Source organism: Mixophyes fleayi, chromosome 2 (genome assembly GCF_038048845.1).
Source record: "Mixophyes fleayi isolate aMixFle1 chromosome 2, aMixFle1.hap1, whole genome shotgun sequence".
Lineage (NCBI taxonomy): Eukaryota > Metazoa > Chordata > Amphibia > Anura > Limnodynastidae > Mixophyes > Mixophyes fleayi.
Genome location: NC_134403.1, coordinates 47430135 through 47456469, shown reverse-complemented (window position 1 = coordinate 47456469; position 26335 = coordinate 47430135). Strand labels below are relative to the sequence as shown.

The window sequence follows — 26335 nt, the reverse complement described above, 5'->3', positions numbered from 1 at the left end:
TTTTTTACCAAATAGGGCCTCCAAGGATCCAGAGCTAAAGTAACCAGCAGCCACAAGTGGTGACAGTGACAAGAACAGGTAGGAGAGAGCAGGACAGTCTGCCAACTGTCCTGAATCTGGTGGGACAGTCCCGAATTTGGGTGACTGTCTCGCTTAGGACAGTTGGGATGTATGTCCCGCTTCACCGTGTACTGCTTGTGAAGGCAGAACTGTGTGCACCTAACAGTAGTGCACACAGTATTGCCTGTGTATTTGTCTAAAATAATAACCATGATACATTATAGGGGGTTACCCTGTCTAAAGTGCCCAGCCCCCCCAGAGCCTTAATCCAGCTCTGGCCTGAGCATAAAAATCTATATATGGATTAAGCAACACTAAAATAGCCTCTATTTATATAGCTAAATATATATTGTACCAAAATCCACCCTTTAAGGATTGGCCGCTACTTCTGGGCCAGTGCTGTGTGCATGCCCCCCGGGCTAAAGTCTGCCAGCCCTCCCTTGGTGTGTACCCAGCTTAACTTTCACAAAACTACCACTAACATAACACCTTGCTTCCAGGTATCTCTTGAACTGTGTTCCTTATTCCCACATCAAAGTACTCTTTATCTATCCCCGTAGTACACAAGCTCCACAAACTCAATATATTACTCTGCTGAATGTATGTTTTCACCATTGTTTGTTCAGAGTTTGTAAAATAAAAAATACACAAATTATTGTAGTAGTTGTGGCTTTATTATTATTTATGTGTCGCTTACTTTACTGCGTTCAGAAATAAAAACAATAAAGAGATATTTTAAAAAATAAAAAAAAAATGCATTTGTGCAATTATATATTGTACAATAAATAAATATTGGTTCCACAGGACCTGTAATGTGATACTGTAAGTGTAATGTGCTGCAGTAAATCGCTGCTAATAATACCTGCTGTGAGTGTAAAACTATTAGCCCTGGCTGGCAGCAGTCCCCTCTGGTGCATCAGTGACTTCCTGTGAGCTCCCTCCCTCCTGTCAGTCAGTGTGTGGCAGAGGAATGCATTAGCAGCCGGCTGCAGATAGCTATACAATATCATCCACATAGCCGGAACACAAAATGTCCTTGCAGAGGAAATCAAAGAAGATCCACTCCTCAGGGGGTAAGTGGCTCTTTAAGAAGGGGGGGGAATGGGCGAGGAGGAGGAGGCGGTTCTGTTACTATAATGATATTCACCGACCTTCTGTCCGCATAGTTTTTACTGCATTTTCCTCAGGCTCTGCCTGGTGTATCTGCATTATCATCACCATATAGTGTATCTTTGGGATATGTAAACAAAGGCATTTCCTCCCAGTGTAAGATAAAGTGTTATTTTATCTCATTATCATGAAAGCATCTGTCATCCTCGTATTTCCTTCACTGCACGATCACGGTCCAGGCTTCCCTGACTCATCTGTTCTGTAATTGTATATGTTGCAGCACATGACTGTACAGGTAGTGTGTTGTCAGCTGGGTGTATTGTTTTGGTGGACATGTGTTAAAGTCAGCAGGATTCTCTATGGGAGCACTCACTGGCTTTTCAATTCTTTTGAAACTATAATATTTTTCTTCAGGAGCACGTTACTATTCTATGTACATTTTTTCTTACAATATATAGTGTGGGTAACTAATTACATTTTATGGATTGTGGAAGGTAACTTGGACCATCAAAATTACAATTGAATTAATGCATGTTTCTTACTGGTCACTGAACTCAAGGGACTTGTAATCAATGTTTCCCTCTATACTGAGCCATGTGGAAAGTTAAAAGGTGAATTTAATACAGATTCCACCATGAAATTTTCCAGTCACAATCTGCAGGATTTCTTTCTAGCTAGTTCAGCTTTCAAACTATTGTTTCCAGATCGATTACTTTAGTGAAAACTGTGCATGTAGTATACGGATAATCTCTGGCAGATAGATAGTAGTAGTCTACATTTGAATATAAATTCCAGTGATCCTGTTGGTAACAATCAGGCACACATCTCTTGACACTGTCCAAATTTAAGCGGAATAGTCCCAATTCAGAGGGACTGTCCCACCATCCCGACTGCCAGGACTGTTGAAAGGTGTGTCCCGCTCACTGCTAGTGCCAGGCACACCCCATCGTAATGCAGCTGCTCACGCCTCCTTCTCACAGTGTCCCAAAGTGTGTACATCTGTGCTCATACCACCTGTCCTATATAGCGGACACAGCCATCTCATAGGCCAAACCAGTCTATGTAAGCAGGCAGTACTTCAATGCACTAGATACCATTGAGGCAATTTGTGACTTCTTTTCATGAGACCTGACTGATTCATGAGGTTCTGGTTCCTAGTGATTTCATAGGGCACATTCTTATGAATATTGGCTCAGCCAACAAAATGGCTGCTTCAGCTGTATGCAGGGAACAGGTGCGCGTTAATTATGCTGGATTCTAGACGACTTACTCTAGAGACTGACCATCGAAGCTACCAGTGGCTACACTGGTGGACCCCATGACCAAGCGGTCCCTCAGCTGTGGCTGGCACAAGTAAAAACATAGATATTATCTTGTCTAGAGACTCACAAAACACTCCACAAACTGTATGAAGCCCCCCTGTCCATCTGTAGGATGGTGTGTAGGTGCACCTACCTTATGCTATCCAGCCAGGTCTAGTTGAGTCCTCTTCTTCCCGGGATACCACAGAGAGTCACACGGACAAGTCAGATGTGGTGGGGACACGGATGGTAGTGCAATACAATTAGTTGACAAATGAATGGGCACCAAACCATTATTATTATTATTACCATTTATTTATATAGCACCACTAATTCTGCAGCACTGTACAGAGAATTCACATCAGTCCCTGTCCCATTGGGGCTAAATTCCCTAACACACACACAGACAGACAGAGACACACAGAATAGGGTCCATTTGATAGCAGCCAATTAACCTACCAGTATGTTTTTGGAGTGTGGTAGGAAACCAGAGCACCCAGAGGAAACCCACACAAACATGGGGAGAACATACAAACTCTTCACAGATAAGGCCATGGTCGGGAATTGAACTCATGACCCCAGTGCTGTAAAGCAGAAGTGCTAACCACTAAGCCACCGTGCTACCCATAAACCATCGCTCTTTTGTGATGAAATAAGAAATTAAGCGGCATCAATTGAATGAACAATTCCTCTCTGTCCACCAGTGAGCCTTTGTAACTGGGAAATTAGCACACCACTTGTGCTGTACTTGTGCTTACAGTGGTGCACTTCTTAGTTATACAGTGGATATACTAAATAGTCTGGTGATGTACCCCAGGTTTTCTTATCTCTGGTCTTCAACTACCCCGATAAATCATGTTTTGATATCTGTGGGTTATCTGCATTTCTGCAAGTGCCGTATAAGCAGAGCGTACCTAGACCTGCATTCAACAAAAGACATTTTTTTAGATCCGCTTCTAGTTGAATATGGACCTGTGTATGAACAATTTATGTGCGTTTAAAAAAAAACCATAAACGTACAATACATTCAATATGCGTGCCTTAATGAATCGCTCCCAATATGTTTTAGAATTAGTATTATGACATTTTATATAATTTACTGTTGTACATTTACTAGTTTTGTCATATTATTGAATATAAATGCAAAAATTATGTAGTCTGTTTGTAGTCAGTGTTATAACAAAAGTGAAGGGTTTTAATTCTCTCTCCGGGACCTATTATTCTTGCAGTGTCTCTTATCTTTCATGTAGGTCTAATCTACACAGCAATCGCTCAGACGCGCTCAGTGGCTCAGTGGCTTAGCTCACCTGGCACATTGTCATAGACTGCTGATTAAGCTGGGGTGATGCCAATCAGGTTACCATTATAATACTAGGGCTTTGTGTGTGATTGACACCTGACTGAGAGTATGAAATTCAGTGCAAGGGTCGTGTATGGCACCTATATGTAGTACAGGACAACCACTGCACAGTATGTGGATTATGTTATTTACATACAGACTTCTGAAGAGTGCCATGGACAGATATTTTGGGGGAGCACGACTAGTACTTTCAAGGGACAGCACTACAGGGGAAGGTCAGCACTTCCATTTTGCAGCGGACCCCATACATAATCAAAAAAGTAATTGAAAAAATGACTAGCTAAACAAAACTGCAATATGCTGCAGGGCAAAAGAAAAAGCATACGTTAAAAATGTAAAGCTGTGCTCCACATAAATGTTATTTCACGTCCTCCTTCCCCTCCCTGGAGTCCTGGGGGCTGATCCAAGAGCCATTTTCCCAGGGCTCTGTGGTTTGTCTCGCAGCCCCATACAAAGACCAGGTCAGTGTATCGCTTTGGGGAAGGGGTGTGAGCAGGAGGATCAATCAAAAGCCACCATCACGAGATTGCAGTTTTTTGATTGGTCCCTTGACCCAATCCCTTATGCAGCCATTTTAAAGTTTAAAACTTTAATGTTCTCCGATTAGGTTTTATCAGTGTTTCAACTTTCAAATTCCAGATTTCCCGGCCTAGACCTGTTTTTTTCCTTGAAAACTGGGAAAAGCAAGGGGGAAAAAGCCTGTAAGTGAACACTGTGGGAAACCTGAATAAATGGTGTGTGTGTGTGTATGTTCGGGGGGGGGGGGGCTGCTTTTACAAATGGAATTGGTAGCCATGGGTAGGTGGTTCTGGTTAGCAGTGTGAATAGCCAGAGGAGCAGCCTCTTAAGAACAATGATTAGGAGTAGGGAGACTTTCAGGCAATGCTCCCTGTGAAAATATTTAAATATTCTCCAAAGATATAAAGGCCTCATGAAAAAAAGACATTTACATGGCACTCCTGTGAGTCAATAACCCACCCACTGGGTTTTTATGGAATGACACAGACTTCTCCTGATGAAGTTTCCAATAGGCCTATTTATTAGATGTTGCCTCTTCTGCTTCTATGACCAGAGGTAGCCAGATTATATGTACTATCAAGAAGCTGTATGTGCTCAGTTACTGCTACTGATTGTGATGTATTGTGACCCTTCATGTGGATTTTGTTACATTCCGTCTACTATTAAATTGTTGCTAATGTGTAGCCATTGTGTAGCCATATGCTGTTATTTTCAATAAACACGGTACCTATTTTGGGAGATATCCGTCTAAGTAAATTGAACTTTATTATGATACAAGAGAGGGACCCTTATTCCTCCCTTGATTTGTCAGTGTCCCCGTAATACCTAAAAAAAAACGTTTGCTGTGAAAAAAAGGGTAAAGGGTAGCAAGGGGTGGATAAGTGTCATTACACAGGTACACAAAAAATCAGGGGTATATCTAATAATTGGAAAAAAACCACTAAGGGGTAAATGTATCATACCCCGGTTTCTTCAACTCCCGCGAGTTCGGCGAGATGACAGCTAAAATTTAAAGCGGCGCTGCCTTGTAAAGACAAGTTTCCCTTTACAAGGCAGCGCCGCTTTAAATTTTAGCTGTCATCTCACCAGACTCGCGGGAGTTGAAGAAACCGGGGTATCATACATTTACCCCTAAGTCTGGCAAAAGTTTGCATTTTAGCCATAATAAGGGCTTCTCCCTATGTAACAAAGCCCGTGGCCGGTGAATACTATTGCTGGTGATAGCCTTCGCCTATTAAACAAGGACAGAGCATTAACCGTTTAACAAGGACAGTTACCGTACAATTACCGTCACTGATCTCCTATGGCTATCACCATCTCAGGATAGCATTGGAAAAAATAGCAAAACTAATTATTTTTTAATTTTATTTTAAACTTTATTATTTAAATTTTGTCCTAAATCTTCCATATCGCCCAACCTTCTTAAATAGACGCCTAACCTGTTATATACCCATCTAGTTTGTGAATGGATTGAGATAGGATGAATTACCTGCTTTCTCTAAATGCAGGTTACAGTATTGAGGAGAGTGAGATAAGGTGTGTCCCCTATTACTCTTTGCCACATTTCTTGGCCATAATCCTATTAGCCGCAGTACTTTAGTAATTATTATTCATGTCCTTGTTGACCTTGTTTACGCAGTAGTGTTATTGTACTGTTCTTAACTGCACCTGAAAACCCACAATATCAATAGAGCTTTTTTTAGATCTTGCAACATATCGACTTAATGCATTATTTTATTTCTTGGTTTCTGGTTTATCCTGTTTGTCTTTGTGTTTCACTGTTGTTTAGTAACATTGCTGTAGTTATTGTTTCCTTGATGAAACCTCAGGATGCCTAATTTCAGGGCCGGATTAACCCGAGGTCTAACTGGGCTATAGCCCAGGGGCCTCGGGCATCCAGGGGGCCCTTCAAAGTCCTCAGCAGCATTATTGTTTGGTCCGGGGGCGGGGGCACCCCCAGCCCGATCAGTGCTGCTGAGCACTGTCACTGTAGTCCTCCGTCCCCGGCGCTCAGTAATCTGCTTACTGAGGAGATCTCGCAAGTGAACTCTCGCGAGATCTCAGTAAGGAGCTTACAGCGCGCCGGGGACGGAGGACTACAGTGACAGGTAAGCGCTTGGGGGGGGCCCTCACGGGGTACGGGGGGGCGGCGGGTGGCTCATATTGGGGGCCTCACGGGAGAATGGAGGCGCCCTTAGCCCAGGGGCCTCCATTCCCTTAATCCGGCCCTGACTAATTTAAAAGGTTGTTACACTAAAAGATACTGGCATAGGGAAGTATGTGGCAACATGATGTTCCTAGAGTGATATATTAATATATTCATTGCATAAATACTTACAATGTGGGGCAAAGTAGCCTAATTTTGTCCCATATATGTCATATGTATCAATATAATATATATAATGATAACAACTAGTAACATGTAAAGTGCAGCATAGTATTCTGGTACTAAATAAACAAATGTTAATACATAAATATGTAAAGACAACAACAATGCAAGGAACTTTAATGGCTAATTCCACATATGTGGCTTCTTTGGACACCATATGCAAAACAGATCTTTAATCATTGGTCAGAAATGTTCTCTAGCAGAGAGTGAGATTCTTCGGAAAATGTCCCATTGAGATACACTCGGCAAGAGAGTGTATCTAACGGGTGACTACAGATAGGATAGGGTTATATTTTGCACATAATGATCTATTTTTAACATTTATCCCCAAAAATGTACACAAAATTAACTTTTAATGACCACTTCATCTAAAAGTAAAAATGTAGTATTGGACGGATCTCACAGAATTATGATGTTATTTCCATGTAAGATAACAAGCAGGGCGCTCATACACAGGCCCTTCCAGACCCCATGTGGCCGGATCTCTGCCTGATTTGGTGGCACATGTACATGCTCAAATCCAAAAGATCCTCCAAGAATGGTGGGACAATAATCGTTTAAACAATCACATGCGATTATTGTCCAACCTAATCCCTACCATCCATGCTGAGCGACATTGGATGTCGATTACTTGTGAGTTGGGAGTTACGCTCTTTTTGGAGACATGCGTGCTGTGAATTGTGGCCAATTAGGTCAAAATTGACATTATTGCCTGTCAACATCTGAGCATGGAATGGCTCCTTAATGTATAACAAGTGAATTTGTTACAGTTGTTTTGGCTCTTAGTCTTAGAAGGCATGTTAATTAAAGAAACAAAAAATCAATCCCCTTCTATCATACTAGTAATGGAGTAGCAGCATATGTTGACACAATAACTAAGAGAATAACGAGGCAAACGTGATTCAACTGCAAAAGGGGAGAGAAAAGTCATTTTTGTTGGATGTCAGTGAAAAGACAGAGAGATGTACGTCAAGGTACAGGCAGACACATTATTATTATTATTATTATTATTATTATTATTATTATTATTATTAATCTGTACAGACGGCAAACAACAAGACAGTACATGGTATAACAGTACAATGCAGTAAACAAATAACACTACAACTCTCAACACAGCTATTGAGGTGCAAGGGGTATATTCATCGCAGGCTGAAACCTGTGCCCATTAGCTTGGGTGCAACTAACAGGTTTAGAGCCAATGTAAGAGGTGCAAAGACAATGGAGGAGTCAATAACAGAGATCCAAAGCAGGAGGTGCGCAGTGTAGCTGGTGCGCAAAAGTTATAGCTAATGAGAACAGGAGGGAAGAGGGCCCTGATCACTTGAGCTTACACTCTAACGGGAAAGGAGCAGACAAACGGTTTACACATAGGTGAGCCAGGTAAGAGGATCTGTGAGCAAGAAGTTTGAGAGATGGAGGAGAAAAGAGGGTGATACATACTACATGGTGAAATGGTTAAGTGCAGGACTGGGAGGCTTTTCTAAACAGGTGGGTGTCACAATTCTGATGCCAGAACGGTAGATGAACAGGATCCTGCCGTAATCTAGATACAACACCCCAGCAAGGCGTGGAGTCTAACAAGGAGATGGTATTCACCAGGGACCAGCCGCAAGGCGGTTTGGGTATAGCTGCTTCTCCTTGCAGGTCGCGCCCCTTGCTAGGAGTAACTAGGCGGAACTTCTTAGAGGAACAAGCCTGAGAGGTCGGCAATAGTAGAGTGCCAGCTCTGCAGACAATTGGTTACCACTGGAAAGGCGGCAGAACACTCAGGAGGTGTTTGTTCAGCAGTCAGCAGAATCCACAGGAACAGAGGAGAAGCGCTTTAATAGAGTGTCAGCTCTGCAGACGAACAGGAGGACAAGGAGCCACATTAGATGTGGCTCCAGATATGTTTCATGCTTATGAAACATAAAGAACAGGGACTGAGGATACAGAGGAGGTGCCTTTTAAACTTTGAAGCCAAAACTCCAACCAATGGGAGAGGGACCGAGGAAATTGACAGGTTGGGTCTGCACATGCGCAGACCTGTCCTGTCAATTTCCTCGGTCCCTCGAAGATGGCAGCGCCCGACCAGGAGCGAGCTAACGGCCGGAGAAGGTAAGAGTGCCGGGGATCGGGTGTATGGCCCGATCGCTCGGCGTGTGACAGTGGGTTTTCGGTGACCATTTGAAGCTATACAGACGAGGGGATAATCTGATAGAATGATGGAGATCGTTCCAGTGGTGGCGGGTGGCACGGGAGAAATCTTGGATAAGGGACTGGGATGTGGTTATCAGATGGGAGGATAGGCGACAGTCATTGCCTGAACGGTGAGGACAGGAGGGAGTATGTATGGAGATGAGATTGGAGAGGTAGGGAGCAGTGGAGTTGGAGAGGGCCTTGTATGTGAAGGCGAGTTTGAAGAGGATTCTGTAGAGGAACGGGGAGCCAGTGTAAGGTTTGGCAGAGAGGAGGCAGATGTGGAGTGGTGAGAGAGGAAGATTAGCATTAAGTATAGATCGAAGAGAAGCAAGATAGGAGTGGGGGAGACCAGTAAGGGGAAGGTTGCAGTAATTGAGACGAGAAATGATCAGTGAGTGGATAATAGACGTTGATATATGACATGGAGAGGTATTTAATGTTCAGGCATTTCAAGAAGTAATTATATCATTTGATATTTGTAGGCAGTGCCTATAAAAAGTATTCACTAATTTGGTATGTACCACATTATTTTCTTGCATCATGGAAGTGGATTAATTTGGGAATTCTTATCTATGATCTAATTTGTAATGAAGTAAGACAAAGAGTTGTTTTATTTACATTACTGAGTATTTTGTGTTGATCAGTGGTAAGAATTCCACAATTGATTCTCTAATTCCATATTCCATTTATCGTAAATAAAAAAAATAATACAAATCTGTTTATACTTAGCTTAATGTGCTATTTTTAATAAATTAAAAATTGAAGGGTGACATCTCACATCGTCAACAAAGGTAGAGCTCCAGGAAGGGGCTAATAGGGCCATAGGAGAACGGTACCATTTAAGGAGGGCACTAGAAAAGGAGAGCATTACAATGTCCTCTCAGAAGCTACGCTATCAGCGTAGAGGACGTGGGAGAAGCGATCTTGTACGAAATTCGTCTGGAAAGGCCAAATTTTATATGAAACAAGTTCAGTGCCAATGGTACTTGTCATTAATCAAGTCAGATATACAGAAACACCTTAAAGGATAATTCCATTGAAAAATGCTGAAAAATTATATTGCCTTATTGAAATCATTATTCTGGATGCCACAGCTTACTGGAATAGGGCGTCTGCCTAAAAACAGCCGTTGAAAACTCAGAAAAAAACTGTTGTGGATAACTGACACTACTTAGCAACGTATCTAATCTAGATTTTAGAATGAAGGTCGGGTTTTTACAACATATTTGTCAAATGTCAGCAACAGAGGGATTTTGAGTCTTTAACTGACATTTTAAGGCTAATGTCCTATTTAAAGTTTCATGAGTTATTCCAGTAAATTGTGGTAATTTGTTATCATTTCTATAGTGGAGTTACTCTTTATATACTGAATTTAAGCCTACTTGCTGTTATCCCTGATCGCTTCTGGCAGGAGTACATTTGCCACTGGTTTTTTTTTTTTGTTGTTGTTTTGACTTATATGTCTTGTAATATCTCATTTTATGTGAGTGTGCATCTTTTAGACTTTAAATAAATAATTGTGTTTAAAGGTAATATGCCATTAGCCGCTATTGTTCTTTCTCTTACCCATTTATGGGGAGGACTTTTTAAAGAAAAAAAAAAGCATTTTTGGAGTTGAGAGATCTAACAACACGGAATTGCAGGAGTTCCTGAATGTGATTATTTATATGCTTGTCACATCGTTAATGTAAGTGCAACTACGAGGGGGGCTCAGAGTGTACTGATTGAAACACATTCCTTGGTGATAACATGAGTCTATAGCACATTCGTGATTAGTAGAATCTTAAGGGTGATGTAGTTAATGCCTATTGTTTTCTGTTCAGAAGTACTACACTATATTACCTTTACTTCCCTTTCTCCATATGTATCTTCACAGCTTCAAGAGAATAATATTTACAGTAAGAAGATTAAGGAATTGTGCTCATGTACCTTTTAAGACCTGGTCGACCTATTTCTCCAAATATTCATTATTTTCTTTGCTGGATTTTGTCAAGATATTCTTTGGTGAATAGACTGTATCTATTTATTTCCCTTTTTTTGAGATTGATAATTCGTAGATTTAAGATTTGTGCCATGGTCTACATGATTTGTATTTATGGTTTTGACTTTTTGGAGTATTTGCACCTTTGTTGTAGACAGGCGGTGTTTCTGTTCATATCTTATTTATATCTAATTGTGGATACTGTCAGTACAATACAGAGTTTAGAGTGTCAGTTTGTCGCAATATATTTGTCAAATGACAGCAACAAAGAGTTTTGAGTCTTTAACTGACATTTTAAGGCATATGTCCTATTTCAAGTATCATGAGTTATTCCAATAAATTGTGGCACCCAGTGTAACAAAATATTTTGTTTTCATTTCTTTAGCGGTGTTACTATTATTACCATTTATTTATAAACTAATTCCGAACTAACACACACCCACAGACAGATACACAGACTAGGGTCAATTTGTTAGCAGCCAATTAACCTACCAGTATGTTTTTAGAGTGCGGGAGGAAACCAGAGCACCTGGAGGAAACCCACGCAAACATGGGGAGAACATACAAACTCCTCACAGATAAGGCCGAGGTCGGGAATTGAACTCATGACCCCAGTGCTGTAAGGCAGAAGTGCTAACCACTGAGCCACCGTGCTGCTCTTACTCTTTAAATAGTGAATGCATACCACACCTCCTACACTAAAGATGCACTATGTTTACCACACCTCCTACACACCATACAACCTATACTTGATGCTCATCACTAATACTAAATACACACTGTGCCTCTTAGACTGGGCACACACTATGCCACAGAGAAGGAACACATGCCACAAATGAATGCATACCACGCTGTTTAGACTAGATGCTTATCATGTCCTCTGGGCAGAATGCACCAACCCAGACTGGACATACTTCATTCCAAATACACTGAATAAACAAAACATTATTTTGATTACCACAGAAATTCTAAAGTATGTAGATCAAATGCTTCAACCGTAGAATAGTAATGACTAGTTGAAGTTTAACTTTAGGTTAATATTCATTTAGCAAAGAAAAACATTTATTAACTATAGAGTTTGGGGAATGCCAATAAAAATTCCAATCTATTTTGATCACATTATTCTCGGACATGAGGATTATTTTCAGATTACACACATCATGATATCAGGCGTCATGATATCAGGCGTCATAATATCAGGCATCATCATTGTTGCATATAGCGCCAGCATTGTTCTCCTAGAGAAGAATTCTCTTGGTAAAATACTGGGTTTCCAAGATTTGCTTCTGGTATTGTCCCATTTCTTTTAAATCTGACCATCTGCACAGTGCCTTGACTCGCTCTGAGTATTACAAATTCTTATTATGATGCTGCATAAGTTTCATTACTGAAGGGAATTGTTTATAACACACTGGGCTTATGGTATTATGATTATTAACATATTAGTGATTCATGGGTCAGAAATAATATCAAGCTGAACCCCAAAATGTCGCTCAGCACCTAAATCGCTGACAGCAGACTTTACATTTTTAAATGTGAGCCTCGCAACTCACCTAGGGCTAGATTTACTAAACTGCAGGTTTGAAGAAGTGGAGATGTTGCCTATAGCAACCAATCAGATTCTAGCTTTCATTTTGTAGAATGCACTAAATAAATGATAACTAGAATCTGATTGGTTGCTATAGGCTACATCTCCACTTTTTCAAACCCGCCGTTTAGTAAATATACCCCCTAAACTCATCTTTTTCTTTAGTTTTTATATCTGAACCTATTGATTCCAGATCATCATTGTCGACTGTCCCAGAATGTCCGGGAGACTCCCGAAATGGTGGGTGATCTCCCAGTCTGGCATTCTTCCACAAGCCTTGCTGGACAGAGAAGGGGAGAGCTGAGTGTGATGACACCATTTGTGTCATCACTCTCCGCTCAACACTAAGGAAGCACTGGGGAGAAGAATAAGTAATGACTACATTTGTGTGCTGGAGAGCGGCGGCCATTTTCTTGTAGCACACCTCCTTCTGGTAGATAAACTTTATTAAATGAGCCTGCATCAATATAGTGTGTAATGTGATATATTTCATAGCAGGTTATGTGAACACTTACTAGGAAACACCATGAAATTGTCCTTCAAAATGTATTAAAATGTCCACTATGGTTAACATACTTGCACAGCATTACACATACTTGCCCACTCACCTACAATATCCGGGAGACTCCTGAATGTTGGGTAGGACTCCCTGGAGAGCAGGCCATTCTTCCTTGTGAATTGGGCAGGAATGAGGCCTCCATAACATAATTCATGGCGATCTGCGTCATGTTGGCCCTGACCCCTGTGAAAAAATTACACGATTGCATCATAGCATCCGGTGTGGGGGGATATCAGGGCCATCCCTCCTCACTCAAATTTCACTTTCCCTCCGGGGTAAAGAGAGAAGGTGCTTTTACTCCTAGAGGGGTAAAAGCATACTTGCCTACCCTCTCAGAATTTTCGGGAGGCTTCCGAATTTCGGAAACTCCCGATACAGTAGTCATCCTCCTGGATCATGGTGGAGGCGGGGCTTAATGACACTGATAATTTGGGCATTTCCTAGCAGGGGCAGGGTCACAGTGACGCAATGGTATTACCACGCCCCCTATTACCCCTGTCACATGACCTCCCCTCAGGGAATTCCCGGAGTGCAGGTTTCTAATGTCAGCAAGTATGGTCAAAAGAAAAAGTTGGGAAGTATCATCATCATTTAGTTATATAGCGCCACTAATTCCGCAGCGCTGTACAGAGAACTCAGCCACATCAGTCCCTGCCCCATTGGAGCTTACAGTCTAAATTGGTATTACAATGGAGACTATTGATACAGATTGGGAGATGCTCTATATTAAAGGGGTGTCTATATTATTGGCTTTTCCATGCCCTCCGGCAGTTATCATTAAAATACATTCCTTTATCTTGTTGTTTTTTTAGCTATGCATTTATATCATGAGGCAGCTTTATTTATTCGCTTTGCCTTGGGAAATAACACTGACCCGCTGGGCTCTGTGCGCTGGATATAAGTATATCCAGCAAGCAGCTTTGTGTCCTGTACCAGGGCACTGGTATATAAGTGATAGAAGTGCATGACGAAAGAATGCTAGAAGAAAAAAGCAATTTAATTGAAAAAAGTTGCAGAAGGGTTTATTTATGTAGACCAATAAATTACTATCATGTGAAAACCTAATTTAGTTTGTGGTGTTTTACTGTACGATAATTTTATTGTGTAAAATAAAACTTGTCACAGAAATGTATTTCCACACTGTCTTATAGCATCGTTGAATCTTACAACCTGTTATTACATTACTATTACATTATTATTATTTCCCTATTGAAGGAATTTCTGCCCTTTTTGGCATAAACAGTATTTGCTCCTGCAGCACATTTATAATTTAATATCTGTGCCCAATGCAGGTATTATTTCATGGTCGTGTCTTATATTTACTACTTTGTCTCTCACATCTTGTGGTAGGAAAACAAATCACATGCAGCATGTTATGTGCCTAACTTTAACTTCAATTCCCAACTTCCTCTCTTCTAATTGATTTCAGGTTTAAGTAATTGAAATAACACAAATAGGGTTATAAAATACCTATATTTAAGTTATCCCAGGAAAACTATTAAACCAGAAACACTTTTATTTGGTATTTTATTGAGTTTACTTAGTGGGGATAAGGATTTTCTCCTATACTTTTTAAGGAACAGTACCTTGGTCATCTCTTTTGCCACTCTCTCTATATGCAAAAGCGGGACAAAATACCCCCCCCCCCTACATTCTGCCCAGTTACGCCCAAAGTCTACCCACAAATACACATATTCGGTCAAGAACCTAACCACTTTCTCATTAAACCCCACCCCTTTTGCAGGCCGCAAATCGGGATGTCCTGCCAAAATAAGGACAGTTGGGATGTATGCAATGCTGGGGTCTTCATTCCCATCAGTCCCGATCGGTGTGGAGTTTGTATGTTCTCCCCATGTTTGCTGCGGAAGTCAAATAATTGGATGAAGTAAACTAATTTGATTAATATTTCACCCTGCATAGTCTACTGTTTGTACTGTGTACGGCGCTGCGGAAACCTTGTGGCGCCTAACAAACGATAATAATAATAATAATATTGTTTTACAGTGCGATTGCGAATAGTGCGCCACGTGTAGTGACGCAATCGCACGGATTAACAACACACACATTTACATTTGCACTTACACTTGTAAATAATACATATTTATTAAGATTCCAATCCACATTTATTTATTAGTAAAATGTATTAAAGGTATCTAAGGCTCAGGATAAAGGGAAATGTATCATGTTTAGTGTCCTTTTGATTTGCACATTACCATCAGAATCCACTACTATTTGCGAAGTGGTCGCTTCATTCAATCGCTAGTTATGGAAGATAAAGTATTAATGCTCAAAATGATATTGTGTTTGGAATGCAAATAGGTTGGCGTAAACTGGATTAGGTCGGTTCCCATGTGCTCAGCTGTTGGAGTGAGCTGGCCCCCACTTTCTCGTGGGAGTCCTTTGAACTGACCTATGATTTGCATTGTAATGGACTGACCTGACCTCTGGACCAATGAAGAAAGACCTTAGTTTATCTTTGTGTACATTGTGACATCATCACTGTTATTTTGTTAACTGAAACTGCATATAAGCTTCCAGGGCCAGTTAGCTCTTTCTCTCTTCCTGACAACAGGCAACATGACTATATCTGAACCTGGGCCCAGGAAGCGCTTTGCGAATATGTAATGTATTCGGATTTATATTTTCCTGGTTATTGTTATATCTTTTATTCTTCATAATGACTTCCTGTAAATCCTGCTATCTTTTGCTATTAAATCTCTTTGTGTGTTGGAACCACATTGGACAATGTTTATTGGTAGCGATAAAATGAACATTACACTTTACACTGATAGGATAACTGGCTCCTGACAAAATTAACCTTAGTGTTTGTGTGTGTAGAGATTGGAAGCTCCACTGGGGTTGGGACTGATGTGAATAAGTATGTCTTATCTGCCTACTGTCCCAGACTCCCGGAAGAGCAGGCCTTTCTCCAGGAGTGCACCCACTTTACTACTGAAGTGGGTGAATGCGGGGCTTGATGACACGGTTTGCGTCATCATAGCCCACCCCCCACTGCTCGATGCCATGAATCTTGGCATTGCACGGCAGGGAGTTGGGCATTCACGTCACCATGCCGCCACCACCACTTGCCACTGGATCTACAGGATGGGAGGTTTTAAATGTTGGCAAGTATAGATTAAGTTTTCTCTGTAAAGTGCTGTATAATTTGTAGGCAATATATAAATAACTGTCAATAATAATAATAGCCTGAAACATGGAAATAACAACCAATGTACCAATGTTTATTAACTCACAATAAAGTGAACAACGCATCATTTAATCTTTAATGTTATTATTGTGTATAGCAGAGGAAGGTATCATCTTGTGGAACGTAAGTCTCTGCATATTACTAGCAGGACAGGCTGATACTTTCAGTTCCACAACAGATGCAGTGCCACAGGTTGCCTAATTCTGGAATACAGGTATACCAGGTCTAGGTAAAGACATGTTAAACTAATGACCAGTTTCAAAATGATTTTCTATTATTTTAATGGATTTAACATTATGATTTATCCAAAATCACTTATTTTTGTAACTTTTGCACATTTGTTTCTATGGGGTCTGTTTATCAAGGTTATCAAAGGGAGATAATCCATCTCTAGTTTTTGCAGGATTTGGGGCTTCTCTCTATTTAGCAAAGCTCCAAGCCGGTGAAAACTATTGGCTGCAGTAGCCGTCGCCAGGGGCCTCCTGCGATGCTTTCCTATGAGAAGTACGCAAATTCCAATTGCTACCACCAACTCAGGATGGCATTAGCCGGTGGTGTATGCAAAAAAAATTTTTTTTATTAAAATAAAGGTTTTTTCCATTTTTTTATGTGATTGCTCTATGCTCTATATTTTTACATTTTTTTTGTTTCGAATCTGGAACTGGAAGCCCTGGTGGAGTCTTCCAGTTCCAGTGTGCATGCCCAAGCCGGCATGCTGGCTTACATGCACAGAAGTACCCTCCGCTGGCCTGGCAAAAGGTAAGACTCCTCTCACCGCAGCCGGCTAGGATAGCTGGGGAGCTGAGCATGACTGCGCTTATCATAGCAATAGAGAATCTTGTTATAGAAATATAAATCTTATTCCCGATGACTGGATGTCCAATCAGGACTTTGACAAGGTTCTGTTTGGACAAAAAATGCATAGTAAATTGAAATTACTTAATACACGCCAAAAGCAGAAACCGGAAGTGTGTGTTTCAACTGCGGTTTACACACCACATCCGGTCATCGGGAAGAGGACGGTAAGCGACTTTCCAACATCAGGATCAGAACGGACAGAAGAAAGAAGATTTTACCGGACAGAGGAAGCATCTGACAGGGTAAGGTAGAATTAGCAATAGGGTTAGAACTCCGTCTCTCCTCTCTGTAGTACCCGCTGCACAATTACTCTGCAAAAAACTATAAACATTATCCTCAGTCACCAATATTGATTAGCGCTTCTTGAGCCACAGTATTCTTGATCTTTTTTATAGGAGCAGCATCAATATGTTCTAGAGCGTTACTACCACTGTATAAGACGCACCCAGTTTTTAGACTCAAAATTTGGGGGGAAAAGGTGCGTCTTATACATGGGGAAATACGGTACATCCTTTTTGCTGTTGCACACTTTCAGTGAACCTCCTGCCACAATTAATGCAGCATTCTCATACTTACCTACTCTCCCAGATTATTCTCCAGCACTCCCAGAAGAGCAGACAACCCTCCGAAGTTCCACCCTCTTCCCTGTTGACATAAGCATTATGGCTCTGCCTCCACTGTATGATGACACAAATCCACAGTCTTCATAATCTTAATTATTTACTATTAAATACTATAATGTAGAATTATACACCAGAAACCATTTTATACAACCATGTATACCAACATTCCCACAAATTATGGCACACCGGCGATCAAACAATGACCATTTTGGGAGGTGCAAGGCACTGTTTCCAATAGGCTACACACCTTTTGGTAACAAAATTTTGGAACTTTCTCACCAAAATTGGGATTGCTGGAATATAAGCATAATCATCAATTATCTGGTCAGTGTGGGTGAAACTTGACTCAAGCAATAAGTATGAATGAGGCATTCTAATCTTGCTAAATTTCTTTACTTAATGGAGCCTAGTACAGTGCAATGTGCAGGTTTGTGATATTTTCACGTTAATTCCGTGTACTAGTTGTGAGCAAATCTGTGGGGTTTTGTCTGTCTTCCCTTGTCCAGCTCTGTCACTTTTGGTTGGCCCAGCCTTGGCAGTGCCCCCAATGATGTAATACAACACTTGCTGATGCCAGACCCTGCCTCCGCAAGCTGTTACACACTGGTTTTGGAAGGAGATAAGGGAACAGAAGCAAAAATAGTGACATTCATGTCTATAGCACGCTAAGTAATACCTTTATAGAGGCTAGCGCAAAATAAATAATATGATATTTAAATTAGACAAATGCAAAGAGCAAATTAAAAAAAATGGTTAGTATGTCTGTATACTGTAAATGCCTAATCCTGTATTTAATGACCAGTAGTGAAAAAAAAAATAATATATAATATTCCTTTATCCCACCTTGGTAACACACTTACCCTGGCCTCTTATTCACCAGCTGGGAAGGGTTTCAGAGAGAAGCCTTGTTGGGGAACACGGTTTCTCCAACTATAGATGCTCCCATCCTCTGTGTAAGCCCTTGGTTGACAGTATAAACTGCATACCCCTCTTCTTGCCCATAGGGGGCAGCAGGGAGTGTGTTTGTAGTAATGCTGGACACCGCAGATGGAATAATATAGTGGTATAACAGAAGCCTCCTTTTCCCTTTGATCTGTAGACCAGAAGAGGGGAGGTCAGTACCATTTTAAAGGCTCTCATGTTTAATGGTTGTTTTACATCTGGATGTTAAACATTATAGCTATAGTGAGGGCAAATCATTATTTATTCTGGTTGTACATCTTACAGGATTCACAATTGTATTGTAGTATACTAATTATTATTTTACTTTTTATGGTATAATATTTGATACTTGCATTTGTGAAAACCAAATGGAAAATTTAGAATAAACATGATATTTTTCTTTATGTAGCATTGGTACCCTGGGGTCTGTTAGTTGCTTGCTCAGAGTCCTGACACCATATGGCAGAAGATCCAGGCTTTGGGATGTGATGTAGAATCACGTTTTCCTTCCAGAGAGTTCTGACCTGGAGGATAACGCGTTTCCTTAACCTATTTGCACATGTTCTCCAAGGAGACCTCAGAATCCCTAAACACTTGGCTGTCTATTACAATTGATTATTTTCCTCAAATAAATTCTATAGGATCTCAACTTTACATAAGATGTCAGACATAATAGAAGTTTAAAGAGCCAATAAAGCCAGCGTTTGTCATTCATCTATATCAAAGGCTGTGTATTGCACTATTAATAATATACATGAAATAACTGTAGTGTTTACATTTAAGTAAATATAACCACAATTGCTCCCTTTCATTCCTCTACAGGAGATGTCATATCAGGAGAGAGGTGTTTTTCTGACAGTGACTGACAGCTAGACAGACCATGGGGTATATTTACTAAACTGCGGGTTTGAAAAAGTGGAGATGTTGCCTATAGCAACCAATCAGATTCTAGCTGTCATTTTGTAGAATGCACTAAATAAATGAAAGCTAGAATCTGATTGGTTTCTATAGTCAACATCTCCACTTTTTCAAACGCGTAGTTTAGTAAATATACCCCCATGTGTGGATTGGATGATTCATGCAGAGGCGGGATCAGTGATGTCACAGCAGCTCACACTTCTGTAGCCTCAGCTTTTTGATCTGTATCACATCTTTAGGATACTGTACTTAAGATGTATGAGGAGATTCAGCTGGGTAACAGAGTGAGGAGGTAATATTTTGCTTTTTAACAGAGGACAAAGGAAATGTCACTTTAATTTAAAAAGATATATTTTATTTCACGGTTCATATATATTATATTAATTTTGGGTTCAGTGGTCCTTTAAATTTCCATGTAGATGTACAGTATAACAATTGATGAGTCACAGTCACTAGTCAATTAATACAGCTGGCCACATAATACCAAACTTGCCTACTTTTAGGCACTGAGGTCCAGGAAATCCCAGGCAGGGGGCGTGACTAGAGGGCGGGAGGGGTCAGGGCGGGGTCAATCGTGTCATTTTGACCTCCCCCACAACGGAAATGCCGTTTTGTCACGAAGGATGGGGCCAAAATGACACAATTCACAGCGAATCGCGTTATTTTGCCCAGCGAATTGCGGGATGCGGGAACTTGCCTGCTCTCCCGAGGGACCGACCCTGATTTTGGGAGTCTCCCGGATATTCCTGGGGAGTTGGCAAGTATGCATAATACCTTGTTATCCAGCTGCTTGGCCCTGAGAGGCAAGCCACAAGGTCCTGATTGGCTGCTTGGGTCACTTTTGGCATCACTCAGCCTTCTTACTGTATTTGTCAACATGCCGATAATGATCCTTTATATTACGACAGAATCATTGTTGGACATTATGGTTGTTTTGTGGCCACACATTTTCCGTTAGTGGACCAATGGCCTGATATTACCTGCAATATCACTACGTGTATGGCCAACATTACAGAGCTGTGTATTGAAGTAAATTCTATTTCAGATTAAATCTCCTCCAAAACAGTTTTAAACAAAAGAGAGCAAATTTTCTCTAAAACGCGCTGTCTGTACAACTCAATTAGACAGACGGGGCTGTTGGGATGTTTACCTTAAAGCCTAATGGATACTTATCCAGTACTAATTGATCTGTCAAGACAAGGCTTTGGATCTGGTTTGTTATATATCGAACGTGTTGCTCTGGGAGCAATATAGTCATGGCTGCAATGAGCAAGTGTTATTATTGAAGCAGTAGTCACATATATTACAAGCCAAGGAGACGACGTGTACGTGTATCATCTCTTAACTACTGTGACTTTTCAGACCATTAAGCTGAGCTCCTAGATCTCCAGCAGACAGGAACATAACTTGAGATAAATGGAATGAAGCGTCTGCTAAATAAAGCTTATAATCCAATCAGAAACTAGAGAAGTGATACAGAAGGCACAAGTGCATGTCGAGCCAGGGAAGCATGTGTGAGCAGGGCTGCCAAGAGGAATTCAGGGCCCCGGTACGACAACTTCATGGGGCCCCCCTTATAGTTAAGCATGGTAAAAAAAAATTAACCTATTTCCCTCCCTGCAAACAGCTCCACCAATAAATTAATAGTATTTACATTTAATAAATATACCTATTTCCCGCAACCATCACTGCCATTAAATAATTCATTATCACATTTAATAAAGAGATGTCATTCTCCCCAAACTCACCCCCACATTCAATAGCCCCCAAACCACCCCATCTTAAACTAATAGTCCCCACTATTAAATTGCCCCACCATTACCCCACAAACAAAATAGCACCCATTAATTAGCCACAACCTACTTCACGCAAACTACATTGCCACAAGCCCCCTGTGCCATCACATACTCATTACTGTGCCCCGTTATCATCACCATGCCGTGCCCCCTTATGATCAGACTGCGCCCTCCATGCTGTTTTTCCCCCTTCACCTGGCCCCCCTTCATCACACTGTGCCATGCTGCCCCCCCTTTTTTCAATCACATTGTGCCTTTCTCATCCCCTTTTTTCAATCACACTGTCCCCCCCCCCCACTAACGAACAGGGCGGAGCCACCAATCTCACCGGCCCCTTGCATGCCCGGGCCCGGGTAACTAGTACCCGCCCCCCTTCTCTCGGCGGCCCTGTGTGTGAGTGTATACGGGTGTAAAATGTGTAAAATTCAGCTATACTGAATTGACTGCCCATTCAACTGGAGTCTACCGTGTCACACAAATGAAATGATTTGGGAATTGAAAGATAGGATATACAAATTTGGGATACAGACTGAAGCAGAGGTGTGTAGGTGGTATTTAAAGTCAATTGTAGACAAGTAAGTGAGTGTACGCTTCTCTGAAAAGATGAGTATTCAAGTACCGCTATAAACTTTAATAGGAGGACGTCTATTTAATTGATCTTAGTCTCGTGCGATCTGTGTGTGTGTTAGGAAATTTAGACTGTAAGCCCAATGGGACAGGGACTGACGTGAGTGAGTTCTCTGTACAGCGCTGTGGAATTAGTGGCTCTATGTAAATAGCTGATGATGATGATGATGGTGATGTTGATGGTGATGATGGTGATGGTGATGATGATGATGATGATGGTGATGTTGATGATGATGATGATGATGATGATGGTGATGTTGGTGATGATGGTGATGGGGATGATGGTGATGATGGTGATGATGGTGGTGATGGTGATGATGATGGTGATGTTGATGGTGATGATGATGGTGATGATGGCGATGGTGATGATGATGGTGATGATGATGATGGTGATGGTGATGATGATGATGGTGATGTTGATGGTGATGATGATGGTGATGTTGATGGTGATGGTGATGATGATGGTGATGGTGATGATGATGGTGATGATGATGATGATGATGATGATGGTGATGTTGATGGTGATGATGATGGTGATGTTGATGGTGATGGTGATGGTGATGATGGTGATGATGATGATGATGTTGATGGTGATGATGATGGTGATGATGGTGATGATGGTGATGGTGATGATGATGATGATGATAGTGATGTTGATGGTGATGATGATGGTGATGATGATGGTGATGGTGATGATGGTGATGATAGTGATGTTGATGGTGATGATGATGGTGATGATGGTGATGGTGATGATGGTGATGATGATGGTGATGATGATGATGGTGATGTTGATGGTGATGATGATGGTGATGTTGATGGTGATGGTGATGATGATGATGGTGATGGTGATGATGGTGATGATGATGATGGTGATGTTGATGGTGATGATGATGGTGATGTTGATGGTGATGATGATGATGATGTGATGGTGATTATGATGGTGATGGTGATGATGATGGTGATGATGGTGATGATGGTGATGGTGATGATGGTGATGTTGATGGTGATGATGATGGTGATGGTGATGATGATGGTGATGGTGATGTTGATGATGGTGATGGTGATGATGGTGATGATGGTGATGATGATGGTGATGATGATGATGACAGTCTGATGGAACAATGAAAGGACATGCAGAGTAAAAGTGCAACATTGGAAGGGTCAAGTATTTAGCTGTAGACTGAGGCAATAATGAATAATGGATGATAAAATGTAAACGTCCTAGGCTAAATTAAAAGCATTGCTGACCTTTGCCAGAGATTGGCGTTTTTGGTAAAGTAATTGGTAAGGAAAATTAGTCTGACAGCCTCTCAAGATTGGAGTAAAGCAGAGCTAGCTTGGTGATGGATAAATCAGGTTATAAAGTTACATTTATGAGCAGGGTGTGAATTAGTATTGTAGCAATGACTTTAGTAAGGTAAGGACGGATTTGGGACTTCTTGAAATGATTTGGAGGTGTTTGAATGTGAGAAGAGATTTACAATGCATAATTATAAAATAAAATAACAGCAACCCTTAGACAATGAGCAGTTTACATTGCAGTAGTGTTTCTGGCAATGTTTGGTATTTAAACATTTTAGGATTACTAACTGTTCTGAATAAGTAAGGAGGAATACCTGTAATATTTTAGTTTTGCATGCCTGTATATAGGGCAGTAATCCTAACAATGCCATTGTTTCATAAACTGATTGTTTATTTCTCTCTTACTGAGTTACTCCTCTATTTACTGGAGTTTGGTTGTTGAGTGTAGTCTATGTTTCGGGGAGGAAAGTATTATTTAAAAGCTGTTGGCATTGGTGTAAACAAAACACTATCACGAAGAGTATTCCTCTTACAAAATAGGAGATAGTAGTAATATAATTGTCAGGATCTGCCTGCAAGCCCTTTGCATTGCATGTTACTTTGCCTGGCAGCTCCTGCCTTTTGGACTTTATTATTGTTCTGTATATATATATATATATATATATATATATATATATATATATATATATATATATATATATATATATATATATATGTTGTGGCAGTACCTCTATTCACCAGAGGTGCTGCTATTGTGCCTTCTTGTTGTACTAGAGGTTAACCTCCTCATTAATTATCCCTTGCACCTGGGTGTGTCCCTACTTATACCTGTCACTCCCATCATACATTGCTGGTTATTGTTACTTGCTGTTGTTGCTTCTCCATGCTTCTGTGTTTCTGGTTTACCTGCTGCCTGGGATTTCTTCATATCATCTTCTTACCTGCATCAGCCGTGTACCTGGTAATACTTTCTGCATTTCCCTGCTATGCTGATTACTACTCCATCTGGTTTGTACTTCCCAACAATAAACATCATGTGTTTCATCATATTCCTGGCTCTTTAGCTGTATTTCTGCATCGAGGCGTGACAATAATTTAATAAACAATTAATATGTTTACAAAACGGTCAAAATATCAGCAACACAAGAGTCATTTGTTATGTGTTATTGTCCTCAGAGAGCTTGATTATGGCTATAGTTTGTAATTTACAAAGATCAAAGTCGTTTCTAGACTACCGCTTCATTTCTGCTAGACAGAGCGGATCATTGCATTGATGACATCTATTCAAGGCTAATCTTTCCGTTTCTAAATTGCTTAAAGCACAACATAGGAAAGTAAAATTGATTTTGTTTTACTTAAAATATACTTGAAGGCCAATAGTAATTTAATGCCAGATCGACATTTCTTGTAAAAATGGAGCAATTAGGGTGAAGTACTTTGAAAACAGACTTTCAGTGAAGAACCTACCAAATGGAGCTCAATTGATTATTTAAAAGTTAAGGCATCTCAGCTGTCCAAACTCAGGGGAGTCTAATTGCATTAATACATTCCTTTCATGTACAGTTTTACTGTATACAAACAACTTGAGGTATTGGCGATGATAGCCCCTTGTGCTTAGGGATCCCGTTCCACTTTTACCCATTTTGGTTCCTGCTCCTGTAATCAGTGCACACATCATTCATATTGAACAGAGAGGAGGTAATTTCCAGTTGTGCGCATCTGCACACCGAGCATACGTAGTAAAAATCTAAAAAGTGTACTAACATAGGTATGTCGAGTAGGATGTATCTCAAGCAGCGTCCTGCTCAAAAACAGTATTTGTGTATACTTACGCCTAAGGGTAACATAGAGATGTGGCTTGACAGAGTTAGTAGTAAATACTCAAGTCGCATTACCCTGTATTTACAAAATATAATAATATAATGAAGTGTCATATACACAAGAGTGAAAATAGTCTTGACAATTATTAGTAAATGTGAAGGTTGCATGTTCGATTTAAAATGTAAGTACAAACACTTCCACATCTGTTGTAATAGACCAGTAGTCTAAATGGAAATGTTAATTAGATAATGTAACTAGATATAATATAGCTGCAGCACTAATGATTTAAGTACTATCAGCTAAAGGGCTCAATATGCAATCAGCCAATCAGAAGTGTCTAGATAGTGCTGCTGATAGTTCTCGTCATCAATGCGTATTGTTGCACCGAGCCTCTAGTACCCATAAGAGATGCGCTTCCATATCTGGGGATACGTCCATATCTATGGCTGAGTACACACTATAGGAAACTTCTCCCAATGCAACATCTTTAACGATTTTACCAACGACTGAAAGTCCTGATCAGCATGCTGATTCCTGTGTACACACTATACACGTTTCACAAGATTTACCCTTATCTGTCATACCCATTGGCTGAGAAGATCATAATTCTGCACACTCCATGGAGCTCAATGGTCACTGCCAGTCCTGAGTGCATGCACAGTGCAGGATTGTAACGAAATTGTTCCATCATTGAAAAACATTTTTAGTTGGGTTTAAAAATCAAACAATATGTCGGGCTTTGGAACTATAATCGTTCATCGTTGCAGTGTACACACTAATGTGGTATCGGGCCGAACGGTCGTTTATCGTGTGATTGACTCGATAATCAGCTGGAAACACTGTAGTGCATATGGGAATGCAAGCAAATGATACGCAAAGACCTAGATATGGACATGGACATATGTGTACAAAAGTGAATATCTTACACCAAAACAATTGGTGTATATCCAACTCTAAATATGAATAATACAGAAGCGTCAAGCACATTTGCTTTGTTGAAGAGCAGTCCAGCTATGCCACATGATGACGTCACCAGTATTACTACTATGAGGGGAGAAGGCAAGGCAGAACCAGCAATAATAGACACATGGGAATTGGGTCTAATGTTGCAGACTTGCTAAGTACTATTGGATCCAGTTTATGTTGAGTCTGTTAGTGTTGGAATTAGGGGAGACCTATTCAATTTTTC

General features: G+C 40.6%; 1 protein-coding gene across 1 annotated transcript in view; it reads left to right on the top strand.

Moving 5' to 3' along the window:
- The first annotated feature begins 1023 nt into the window (after positions 1-1023).
- The window catches only part of ATP8A2 (ATPase phospholipid transporting 8A2), a 612290-nt gene continuing 586978 nt past the window's right edge, over positions 1024-26335 (top strand). The window contains exon 1 of the mRNA XM_075198918.1: positions 1024-1133. Coding sequence (XP_075055019.1) covers positions 1091-1133 — 43 coding nt within the window. The 5' untranslated portion in view covers positions 1024-1090. The remainder of the gene's footprint in view (positions 1134-26335) is intronic.